This window comes from Schistocerca gregaria, chromosome 1, assembly GCF_023897955.1.
Source record: "Schistocerca gregaria isolate iqSchGreg1 chromosome 1, iqSchGreg1.2, whole genome shotgun sequence".
Classification (NCBI taxonomy): Eukaryota; Metazoa; Arthropoda; class Insecta; order Orthoptera; family Acrididae; genus Schistocerca; species Schistocerca gregaria.
Window position 1 is genome coordinate 618,381,746 of NC_064920.1, and position 12,815 is coordinate 618,394,560.

At 42.9% G+C, this 12,815-nt stretch overlaps 1 protein-coding gene across 1 annotated transcript; it reads right to left on the bottom strand.

The window, feature by feature from the left end:
• Nucleotides 1–5,565: 5,565 nt before the first annotated feature.
• LOC126365214 (uncharacterized) lies at nucleotides 5,566–12,570 on the bottom strand. The gene is made up of 2 exons (XM_050008128.1): nucleotides 12,298–12,570; nucleotides 5,566–5,844 (listed from the first exon to the last, which is right to left on the bottom strand). The coding sequence occupies exons 1-2, from the start codon at nucleotides 12,568–12,570 to the stop codon at nucleotides 5,566–5,568; spliced, it is 552 nt and encodes a 183-aa protein (XP_049864085.1).
• Between the last annotated feature and the right edge of the window lie 245 nt (nucleotides 12,571–12,815).

Consider the following 12,815-nt stretch of genomic DNA (forward strand, 5'->3'; position numbering starts at 1 on the left):
CCCCCACCCCCTTCTGATTACGTTGGCTACAGAAAATACATTTATGTCGGAATAGGCGTATCACTATATCGTTTTCGTGCCCATAAAACCACGGAAAGACGCTATGCTAGACCGATTCCACTGTGGACCTGAGACGGAAGCACTTTATTTTAGATCTCACGGTGGTAGGGAGAAAGTGGCCGCCATCTTTATTTGACACGAAGTTACTCCCGTCGCCCTAGAACCAGGCTGGTATAATTTCAGATCAGTAGGAGCCAGGTCACGTCGCCGTAGTATGCTCGTGCCTATTTCGCCAGCCATTATTATGAGAGTAAACAAGATTGCGCCACGAACTGCCGGTACCACGCGTTCACCGTTGCCAATGGGTCCCGGGTTCGATTCCCGGCAGGCTTGGGGATTTTCTCCGCCCGGGGACTGGGTGGGTGTTTCTGCTGTCCTCAGCATTTCATCACCATCATCGTTTGTGACAATGACTAGATTGGGCTGTATAAAAAATTGGACTTTGTAAAAATTGGGACTTTGCAGGGCGCTGATGACCGCGCAGTTGAGCGCCTCACAAGCCGAATATCATCAACACCGTTGCCCGATGTGGCAAGAACTTTCGCTTTGTTGCTCTTTGTGTCCATATCCAGTACTTCTCATGACCAACCACGAACTCTCGTGTTGCTTACTCCAAATAGTTTACCTGGTTTCACTGAGAATAACTCTATACGGAACGACGATCTATGATTCCTCGTTTTGAAGCGATTCTTATGTTATTCATTTTTGCTACAGAAGAATCCCTTTCAGAAGGTCTTACAGAATTGTGGTTTGATGTCGTTTCAGAGTGTAAGAAGGCTACTTCGGATATTTTCTGTTCTTGCCGATCAACATACGAGGAGTTAATTCATGAGCCCACGCGAATAGTAAACCGTTGTGAAAATACACTTGACCTCTTAGCAACAAATAATCCTGAGTTAATAACGAACATCAAAACCGATTCTGGGATTAGTGAACACAGGGTTTTCGTAGCGATATTGAATATTGTAATCCCCCAAACCTCGAAAAATAAGCGGAAAATATACCTATTCAAAAAAGCAGATAAAAATTCACTTGTCGCTTTCCTGAGAGGCAATCTCCACTCATTCCAGATTAATAATATAAGTGTAGACCAGATGTGGCTTGCATTCAAAGAAATAGTATCGGCAGCAACTGAGAGATTTATACCAAATAAACTAACAAACGACGGAGCTGATCCTCCTTCGTACACAAAACGGATTAGAACACTGTTGCAGAAACAACGAAACAAACAAGCCAAATTTAAACAGACGCAAAATCCCCAAGATTGGCGATCCTTTACAGAAGCTTGAAATTTAACGCGGAGTTCAATGCGAGACGCCTATAACAGTTTCCACAACGAAAGTTTTTCTCGAAACCTGGCAGAAAATCCAAAGAGATTCTGGTCGTATGTCAAGTATGTTAGCGGCAAGAAACAATCAATGCCTTCTCTGCGCGATAACAATGGACATACTATCGAAGACAGTGCTGCCAAAGCAGAGTTACTAGACAGTGCTGCCAAAGCAGAGTTACTAAACACAGCCTTCCGAAATGTCTTCACCAAAGAAGACGAAGTAAATATTCCGGAATTCGAATAGAGAACAACTGCCAACATGTGTAACGTAGAAGTAAATATCCTCGGAGTAGTGAAGCAACTCATATCACTTAATAAAAGCAAGTCTTCTGGTCCAGACTGTATACCAATTAGGTTCCTTTCCGAGTATGCTGATGCATTAGCTCCATACTTAGCAATCATATACAACCTTTCGCTCGATGAAGGATCCGTACTCAAAGACTGGAAAGTTGCACAGGTCACACCAATATTCAACAAAGGTAGTAGGAGTAATCCACTAAATTACAGGCTCATATTGCTAACGTCGATATGCAACAGGATTTTAGAACATATATCGTGTTCGAACATCATGAATTACCTCGAAGGAAACGGTCTATTGAGACACAGTCAAATCGTTCTTGTGAAACACAACTAGCTCTTTATACACATGAAGTGTTGAGTGCTATTGACAAGGGATTTCAGATCGATTCTGTATTAGTGCGTTTCCGGAAGGCTTTTGACAGTGTACCACACAAGCGGCTCGTAGTGAAATTGCGTGCTTGTGGAATATCGTCTCAGTTATGATACTGGATTTGCGATTTCCTGTCAGAGAAAAAAATGTGTGTGAAATCTTATGGGACTTAACTGCTAAGGTCATCAGTCCCTAAGCTTACACACTACTTAACCTACATTATCCTAAGGACAAACACACATACCCATGTCCGATGGAGGACTCGAACCTCCGCAGGGACCAACCGCACCCTTGTCAGAGAGGTCACAGTTCGTAGTAATGGACGGAAAATGATCGAGTAAAACAGAAGTGATTTCAGGCGTTCCCCAAGGTAGTGTTATAGGCCCTTTGCTGTTCCTTATCTATATAAACGTTTTGGGAGACAATCTGAGCAGCCGTATCGGTTGTTTGCAGATGACGCTGTCGTTTATCGACCAATAAAGTCATCAGAAGATCAAATCAAACTGGAAAACGATTTAGAAAAAATATCTGAATGGTGCGAAAAGCAGAAGTTGACCCTAAATAACGAAAAGTGTGAGGTCATCCACATGAGTGTTAAAAGGAACTCGTTAAACTTCGGTTATACTATAGATCGGTCTAATCTAGAAGTTATAAATTCAACTAAATACCTAGGTATTACAATTATGAACAACTTAAATTGGAAGGAACACATAGAAAATGTTGTGGGGAAGGCTAACCAAAGGCTGTATTTTACTGGATGAACACTTAGAAAATGTAACAAACCTGCTAAGGAGACTGCCTACACTACGCTTGTCCGTCCTCTTTTAGAATACTGCTGCGCGGTGTGGGATCTTTACCAGATAAGTCTGACGGAGTACATCGAAAAAGTTCAAAGAAAGGCAGCACGTTTTCTATTATCGCGAAATATGGGAGAGAGTGTAACAGAAATGATACAGGATTTTGGCAGGACATCATTAAAACAAAGGCGTTTTTCGTTGCGACGGAATCTTCTCACGAAATTCCTATCACTAACTTTCTCCTCCGAATACGAAAATATTTTGTTGACACCGGCCTACAAAGTGAGGAACGATCACCATGATAAAATAAGGGAAATCAGAGCTCATAAGAAAGAATATAGGTGATTTATTCTTTCCGCGCGCTATACGAGATTGGAATGATAGAGAATTGTGAAGGTAGTTCGACGAACCCTCTGCCAGGCACTTAAGTGTGATTTGCAGAGTATCCATGTAGATGTAGATCCTTTTACCGCCTGTCTGATACTTGTCTGGGGCTTCCTTCCCTCTCCCTCCCCCTCGCTTTTTCATATCCTCTACTCTAGCAACAGATGTGCCTGTAATACGAAAGAGACATTCGATGTCTCCACAGTCCGTGGACAGAGGATGAGCAGAGGATTTACAGGGAGCAGTTCTTTTGCCTGCGAACAGGGAAATTGTAACAGCTAGGGCAGTTAATTCATTTATTCAATCTCTTCAAAATGCAAGTACTGCATGGTCATTGTCGTTTAATGCACACGAGCGGCTGACTTCAGCTGCAAGCTATTTTCAGGTGCTTAGTCATATCCTCGTAAATCTTACACAATCATCTTGTGTGAGTGGAAACAACGACAGACGTGCATTGTGTACTAAGACGGGCGTATAATGTATACCCCCTTTATGAGTCATCTACCTTCCGACTGGTTTTATGTGGCCCGCCACGAATTCCTCGCCTGTGCCAATTTTTTCATCTCAAAGTAGTAGTTGCAAACTACGTCCTCAATTATTTGTTGGCTGCATCCCAGTCTCTGCCTGTATCGCCTGGTCGCCTGTATCTCTAGTACCATGGAAGTTATTCCCTAATGTCCCAACATATGTCCTATCATCCTATTCTTCCTTATTGTCAGTGTTTTCTACATATTCCATCATCGCCGATTCTGCGGAGAACTTCCTCATTCCTTGTCTTATCAAACTACCTGGGTACAATCACGGTTCCGTAGGCAACTGAAGACATTTTTCCGTGAAGGTATTGACTCTCTTGTCTGACATTGGAATAAATATATCAGCGCTACGGCGATTATTTTTGGAACAATTTATAAGTTTACTTTTTTTCTCCATCTATCTCGGTTTTTTTTTTTTTTTGACTGCCCCTTATCGCATCTCGAAATTATTTTGTTCCAGGACAGTGCATTGAGCAGGAGTGCAAAATCGTCATTCGCATATCTAAGCTCAGGACTGTGCAGGATAAGTGAATGGAACGGTAACGTAACGTCACCTGGAAAAATTCTTTCAAACGTATGTCCCATGAACAAAGCGCAAGAACGAAAGAGCAAGAAAAAAACTGCGTGTTAATCTAAAAACAACGAAACTGCAGAAACAGAAAGAAGGCTGAAATTTAGTTAGTGTTGTGTATGGAAAAATGAATGCAAATATGGTTCAAATGGCTCTGAGAACTATGGGACTTTACATCTTAGGTTATCAGTCCCCTAGAACTTAGAACTACTTAAACCTAACTAACCTAAGGAAATCACACACATCCATGCCCGAGGCAGGATTCGAACCTGCGACCGTAGCAGTCGCGCGGTTCCGGACTGAAGCGCCTAGAACCGCTCGGCCACACCGGCCGGCTGAAATTACTTGTTATTCATGTATAGTAATAGTGCAAAAAAGCCATACTCTAGGAAATCCTTGATAGTGAACTACCTCTCTGTTAAACAAGAATAGTTTTACTATTGTTATGGAAGCGAAAAGTTTCGGCCTTTTTTTTTTTTTGCAAATGTCATTGTACGTGTCTTTTTATTAATGTGATTGTGTGTCGCTTCATTTATCTCCCTCCATGTGAAATAATAAAGAAAATAATGATACAAGAATCTAGTAACGAGATTCTTTTAACCATCTGCTTTTGGTCTGCCATAAACGCACACACGCAGCCATTACGTTAAATTTGGAAATATTAATTATTTACGGGCTGCACTCGACATGATAAACAGAAAAATTAGTTTCAATCAGTTCAGCGTAATAAGGTCATTATATTAAAGTCAGACTGATTTCAGTCTGAATTTGAATGAGAAAAAATCTCATAGCTCTGGTCTGTATCAGTAATAAATGAAAGCTGTCATCCCATTGGTATTGAGTAAAGATATTATTACTATCTTTGCTCGCTAACGTTGAGATACCAGCTTTCACTTACTGTATTTTACCGGGTAACATGGATATTTCTTAACGAATCACTTGTATATGCTGGGAGCCCATTTGTATTGGGAAGCGAACTTTCGCAAAGAACTAATTTCATCCGTTTTCGCCTACGCAACGTACCTTATTGCTACCAGCATATAAATCTAGCCATTCATGAGAAAGTCCTAAAAATTCATACGGAAAATTATCGACACGCTTAATTAAAGGAGAGAATGACGATGTAGTGTGAACCTTTAATACTTGTCACTGTGATAAATACCCTCTGCTGCGCACTTTACAGTGGCTTGCAGACTACGGATAAAATCGAATCTGCTAGTTTATGTCGTCCCATCGTAAGTGCGCTCTTCTTCGAACGAGTCGAACTGCATCATGACGATGGTGTAGGTGAAGACGGTACCGGAAAGTGCGCACACCGTGCTGCCGTCGAGGGGGAAGAGGCCGCGCGCGCTGAACGCCAGCTTCCTGGCGCCGAGGTAGTCTCCCAAGAGCCGCAGCGCCGCCGACGCCCGGTCTGCGCTTGCGCGGGAGCCAAGCAAGCGACGCGCCAGCACCCGCTGCACCAGGTGGGCCGCGCGGTTCGCCTCGCTGCTGGTCGCCTGGCCGATATCGATATTTTAGTTCTCAATAACTGATATTTTCGGTATTTGATCTCGGTTATAACGGGTGTTTATTTTTTACTAGTAACCGAGTAAAATAGCCGAAATATCAATTAGCCATAGCAACAGGCCGGCCGGTGTGGCCGAGCGGTTCTAGGCGCTACAGTTTGGAACCGCGCGACTGCTACGTCGCAGGTTCGAATCCTGCCTCGGGCATGGATGTGTGTGATGTCCTTAGGTTAGTTAGGTTTTAGGTAGTTCTAAAGTTCTAGGGGACTGATGACCTCAGATATTAAGTCCCATTGTGCTCAGAGCCATTTGAACCATGGCAGCAGTGCTAAAATATTTTGTTTTTAAATAAACCTTCTTTACAAAGATAATAATCTTTATTCGTAAAAGTTGCATTGGTCTGAGAAACTGCGTTATTTCAGAGAGTGGGGAAAGCGATAAGTGCTACTTTAATAACAATGCCAACAGAAACGAGCAACGAACACATGGCATCAGAATCGGTACAGCGTGGCTGAGACAACAATGTCCACGTTTACGTGTGTTACTATTTTAAGGTACGTTCGTACATCCATCGTGGAAGACTTGCCCCCATCTGGTCAATACGGTATTTTCTCGCTGTCGTCGCCGGACATACGTTGTACGAGGGCTATGTCGAAAGTTTTTAGAGCCGCGACTTTCGCGCCATGATTTTTTACGATTATAAAACGGATTTAAGTGTCGAAGAATGCCATTCTTCTTTGCTGCGTGTTTTTGGTGAAGCTTCCCCTTCTAGGGCCACAGTTGGACATTGGTTTCGCGAGTTTTCGAGGGGTTGGCAGTGAATTGAAGATGAGCCTCGTCCCGGTCGGCCAGCAACAGCTGTGACTCCTGAAAACATTGATGCTGTGAGGAAAATAATCAAAGAAGATCCACATCTTACATTTTGCGACATTGAAGGGACCCTAAATATTGGATCAACAGCAGCACAGACCATCGTTCATAGTCACTTAGGCCTTATTAAGAGATGTGCCCATTGGGTGCCACATTCCCTGACAGAAATACAAAAGCAGGCGAGAGTGGACTGGTGTCGTTTCAATGCTCGAAAAATTCAATGGAGGGAAGTCCCAAGACACCTACAATATCGTCACAGGTGATGAAACGTGCGTCTACCATTATGACCCTGAAACGAAGAGACAGTCTTCTGTGTGGTGCTCTCCAGTGGAGGAACCACCCACAAAAGTTCGATGAAGTCGGAGCCCTGGAAAAAAGATGGTGACAACATTTTTTCACAAAGAACGAGCATCTCACCTCTGTGACCTTGAACACACGTCGTACAGTCAATCCTGAATGGTACGTGAACGATTGTCTTCCAAAGGCCATCGCCACATGGAAGTCACAGCATCCAAAGTCCAAGAGTGGGCACCTTCTGCTGCATCACGACAATGCATCTGCGCACAGGGCTGCCAGAACGATGGACTTTCTGGAGAAGGAAACAGTGCGAGTGTTATCCTATCCCTCCTGTTCACCTGACCTGGCCCCCTGTGACTTTGTCCTGTTCTCTAAGACTAAGGGAAAAATTCGAGGGCAGCGGTTTTCATTAGATGAAGAGGCCATTGTAGCGTACGAGAGTGCATTAAGTGACATTCCAAAAGAAGATTGGACTGACAAATTTTCTAAGTGGTTTCAGAGAATGGAAAAATGTATACATGCCAATAGAGAGTATTTTGAAAACTTGTGAACGTTTTTTTGCAAATAAATTGTTTTTCAGACATTGTGCTAAAAACTTTCGGCATAGCCCTCGTATTACACAATGACACCAACCCCCGTCTGGAAACGTTTCTACTAAATAACGTACCAGCGAACTACAATGCTTCATTTGCTTTAAAAGATTAAAGATTTGTCTGCCACTTCTATGGTATAATAAGAGGAGGAAAATTATGGTAAAAGCAATAAATTAAAATCTTTATAGGTCATTCCTAGTACACAATGCCTGTGTCTACATAATATGCCTTCATCTGCAAATAGCCTTTGAGAACGGACAAATTAACACTAAAAATAGAGTTCAACATCAGTTTTCATCATTTAGCAGTGATTATTCGTAATGCGCAAGCAGGGAGAGTGATCCCCCATTTCAATAAATTACACTGAAGAGCCAAAGAACTGGTACACCTGCAAAATATCGTGTAGGGCCACCGACAGCATGCACAAGCGCCGAAATACGACGTGGCATTCGCTCGACTAATAACTGAAGTAGTGATGGAGAGAACTCAGAAATGAAAGGCTTAGCAGACTTAGATTGAAAGGGGAATTCAGAAATATAACGATAATAACAACAAACGCGCCAACAGAGGAAGCAGAAGAAGAAATAAAGGAAACGTTTTATGAAGATCTAAAAAGGGTATGCAGTATAAGTACAAAAGCATGTTCTATTCTTAGTTGTGGGGGATTTTAATGCACGGGTTGGGCGAAGCGAATATGAAAGAGTACCTAGGAGATACACATTAGACGAAGAAAGAAACGAGAATGGAGAAATGTTATGTCAGTCTGCTGCTAGAAATAATCTAATCATCAGGAGCACATGTTTCTCACATAGAAGAATACATCTCGGAACATTGAAATCAAATGTAAGTAGAGTAGTCAGTCAAATAGATCATGCGTTAGTAAATGCACGACATGCCATGTCAGTTATCGATGTGAGGAGTTGCAGGGGCCGAGCTGTGACGTAGGCCACTGTGCTGTAAAAGCTGCAGTGAGAGAGAAAATATCTGTAGCACCTAAACCTGGAATGGAGAAAAATATAAACTGGGACACAGAAAAACTGAATGACCCAGAAGTCGTGAAAGCATGCCAAGCAAAAGTTAGAGATGCACTGACTCCCAGCGAGGAAACAATGGGAATCCAAGAGAGATGGACTTGAAAGAGGCAGCAGAAGACATAGTCGGGATGAGAAGAAACGCAGGAAATGAGTGGTTTGATGATGAATGCACGCTAGTAATAGAAAGTGCAAATGCGGAAAGACTGAGAATGATACAGAGAGACAAGAAGAAACGTGGAGGTATACAAAGAATCAAGATCCAATGCCCAAAGAATATGCAAGAAAAAGAAAAAGGGATGGCTGAAATCAAAGTTTAAAGAGATAGAAGAATTAAAGGAACAGAATGAAAAGAAGAAATTCTACCATGCCGTGAGAAAGATGAGAAAAATTTTTCAGCCCAAACAAAATGCGTGCAAAACCAGGAACAGCGAAATAATACGAGATGAACAAGAAATATTGCAAAGGTGGGCAGAATACTTTGAAGATACGCTCAACAAAAACTCATATCAGGCCCCAAGAGGTACACAGGAACGGAAGAGAACATAGAGGCAAGAGAAATTGAAAAGGTCGAGGCACAAAACCCATCAAGGCTGCCAAGTGGAACCAGTGATAAATAAACTAAAAAATAACCATGCACCCGGTGAAGATGGGTTCGTGCCAGAACTAATAAAATCAGGGGGGGGGGGAACCTCTAAGACGTGAAATATTTAAACTAATAAAGAACACATGGGTAAATGAAAGCATCCCGGAGGAGTGGAACACTGGAATAATATGCCCAATATATAAGAAAGGAGAAAAGCTCAACTGTGAAAACTACAGAGCATAACCCTACTGAATACAGTATATAAGATTTTCTTTGGAGTGCTGAATGGCAGAATACAGAAGTGCGCCGAAAAGATTCTCGGAGGATACCAATGAGGATTCCGACCAAACAGAGGTACATCTGATCAGTTGTCTGTTGTTAGACAAATAACGGAAAAATTTTATGAATGTGATATAGATCTCCACTTCCTGTTCGTTGACTTTAAACAAGCTTTCGACCGCATTAATAGACCAGCATTGTATAAAGGGCTGAAAGAATTGGGCATCTGTGATAAACTGAGAAGGTTAATCGAGTTAACAATGAAGGATACGAGAGCAAAAGTAAAAATGAATATCAGAATGACCAAGCAGTTTGACTTCGAGCATGGAGTGAAACAAGGTGATGACCTCTTGGCAGTCCTTTTAACTTAGCGCTGCATAGTATCCTACAAAAAGTAGATAAAAGACGAACAATAACGGTGAAGTACAGCCAGATATGCGCATATGTAGATTATATTGCTATCTTGACAAGGGATGTAACATCGTTTAAAGAAATATATGGACAAATGGAAGCAGAAAGAACAAGAATTGGACTTACTCTAAATGAAAGCAAGAGAAAATATACGGTTATGTCCAATTCTGAAGCTAGAAGAACACCACAGGACTGAAGATCTCTGATAAATGCTTCAAATCTATTATATGTTTCCATTATTTAGATATCCTCCTAACCAATGATGTATTAGATAAAGGGTAGAAGGAGGAGACAAAGTCTATAATGGAAACCTAAAGATACTCAAGAACTCTCTAATTACAAGAACAAATAAATTGAGAGTATACTGTTCCCTTTTGCGACCTGTTGCCACGTATAGATCAGAAACGTGGTCAGTGACAAAAGGAAACAGTAACAGCCTAAGGGCATTTGAGAAGAAAATCTTGCGAAAAATCTATGGGCCTGTGAAAGAGGCAGAAGTTTGGAGAGTGTGATACAACCATTAAATACAAGAGCTTATACAAGGGAAAGATATAGTGAAATTTATCAAATCTCAAAGAATACGTTGGGTAGGACATATGGAGAGGATGGCGGAAGACAGGATGACCAAACGAATAATGAATGCCAGACTGTATTTCACCAGAAGGAATGGCAGACCAAGAGCTAGACGGATAGACACTGTGCTGGTAGACCTTGCCAAGATACAAGAAAAGAAGAAGTGCTGGAGAGAATTGACACCATGAATCCTGCAGGGCTGCTCATAAATCCGTAAGAGTACGAGGGGTGGAGATCTTTTCTGGACAGCACGTTGCAAGGCATCCCAGATATGCTCAATTATGATCATGTTTGGGGAGTTTGGTGGCCAGCGGAAGTGGTTACACTCAGAAGAGTGGTCCTGGAGCCACTCTGTAGTAATTCTGGACGTGTGGGGCATCGCATTGTCCTGATGAAATTGCCCAAGCCCGTCGGACTGCACAATGGACATGAATGGATGTAGGTGATCGGACAGGATGCTCACGAACGTGTCACCTGTCAGAGTGGTATCTAGACGTATCAGGGGTCCCATATCACTCCAACTGCAGACGCCCCACACAATTGCGGAGCCTCCATCAACTTGAATCGTCCCCTTCTGACATGCAGGGTCCATGGTTTCATGAGGTTGTCTCCATATCCACAGAAGTCCATCCGATCGATACAATTTCAAACGAGACTCGTCCGATCTGGCAAAATGTTTCCAGTCATCAACTGTCCAATGATGTCAGTGTTGACGGGCCCAGGCGAGGCCTAAGGCTTTGTATCGTGCAGTCATCAAGGGTGCTCGAGTGGGTCTTTGGCTCCGAAAGCGCACATCGATGATGTTTCGTTGAATGGTTCGCACGCTAACTGTTGTTGATGGCGCAGCATTGAAATCTGCAGCAATTTGCGGAAGGTTTGCACTTCTGTCACGTTGAACGATCCTCTTCAGTCGTCGTTGGTCCTTTTCTTGCAGGATCTTTTTCCGGCCGTGGCGATGTCGGAGATTTGATGTTTTACGGGATTCCTGATATTCGCGGTACAATCGTTACATGGTCACACGGGAAAATCCTCACTTCATCACTACCTCGGAGATGTTATGTCACATCTCTCGTGCGCTGCCTATAACACCAAGTTCAAACTCACTTAAATCTTGATAACTTCCCATCGTAGCAGCAGTAGCCGATCTAACAACTGAACCAGCACTAGTTGTCTAATCGACCGCAGTGCCGTATTCTGCCTGTTTACATTTCCCTGTATTTGAATACAAGTGCCTATACTAGTTTCTTTGATGCTTCAGTGTATGATCAACAGGAGAATGCTGATTTTTTTGTAGTACTTAACCATCTTAATTTTCGAGAAAAGCACCGAACGATGGACAGAGAAAGTTTTCTTTTCTTTGTCCATGTAATTAAGTATTGTAATTTTATGCGTTTTGAAACTGAGTGAGTCAAAATTTTTCGAACTTTCTTCGATTTGTACATTTATTACAGAAAATAATAAGAATAAAAAAATGGTTCAAATGGCTCTGAGCACTATGGGACTTAACTGCTGAGGTCATCAGTGCCCTAGAACTTAGAACTACTTAAACCTAACTAACCTAAGGACATCACACACATCCATGCCCGAGGCAGGATTCGAACCTGCGACCGTAGCGGTCGCGCGGTTCCAGACTGTAGCGCCTAAAACCGCACGGCCACTCCGGCTGGCTAAGAATAAAAAACCGGAAATCGGTTATTCCAGAGACCGGTTATTTTGAGTGGTCTCATTAGTCAGATTAAAGTGGCTTGGAAAAAAATAGATTTAAATTAAAACAGACTGTTTCAGCGATAACTGCCACGCCTACCTGGCACACCAGGCACGTGCTCGAGAACCTGACGACTGTGCGCGCCAGCCTGGAGCCGATGGTGACCAATACGGCAGGAGAGAACGCCGGCGGTGATATGGCGACAGAGGACACGAAGAAAAATATGATCGCTACGACAGACAGCGTCACTTCCACGGTCGATAACGCGTTCCAAGTCGCGTACGTTCTGTCCAGTGAATCTGCCAGCTGCGAGAGTCCTACGTATGCCTCGGAAATGGTGCTCGCGAGTCGGGCTTCATTCGTCTCGGCCATGTCGAAAGAAGTAATCCTGTCTGCGATTGCTTCGGACGTGCCGTCGAGGAACGACTCCCGAGTGGCGGGAGATACGAGTTGCCACTTCGCGGTAGACAGTAGCGCGAGCGCTGAATTTATTTTCTTGAAAGCCGATCCAGTTAACGACACGAAGCAGATAAATTCAATCGACAACAGTTCCACAGCGAAGTAAGTGAAGTATAGTTCGAGTGGTGCGCAGTCGTCGGCAAACAGTGCAATCAAAA

Coding starts and splice junctions, on each gene's coding strand:
- LOC126365214 (XM_050008128.1), bottom strand. CDS start 12,570: ATGGCCGAGACGAATGAAGCCCGACTCGCGAGCACCATTTCCGAGGCA. Junction 5,845..12,297: donor GCACGTGCCTGGTGTGCCAG/GTAGGCGTGGCA, acceptor GATATCGGCCAG/GCGACCAGCAGCGAGGCGAA.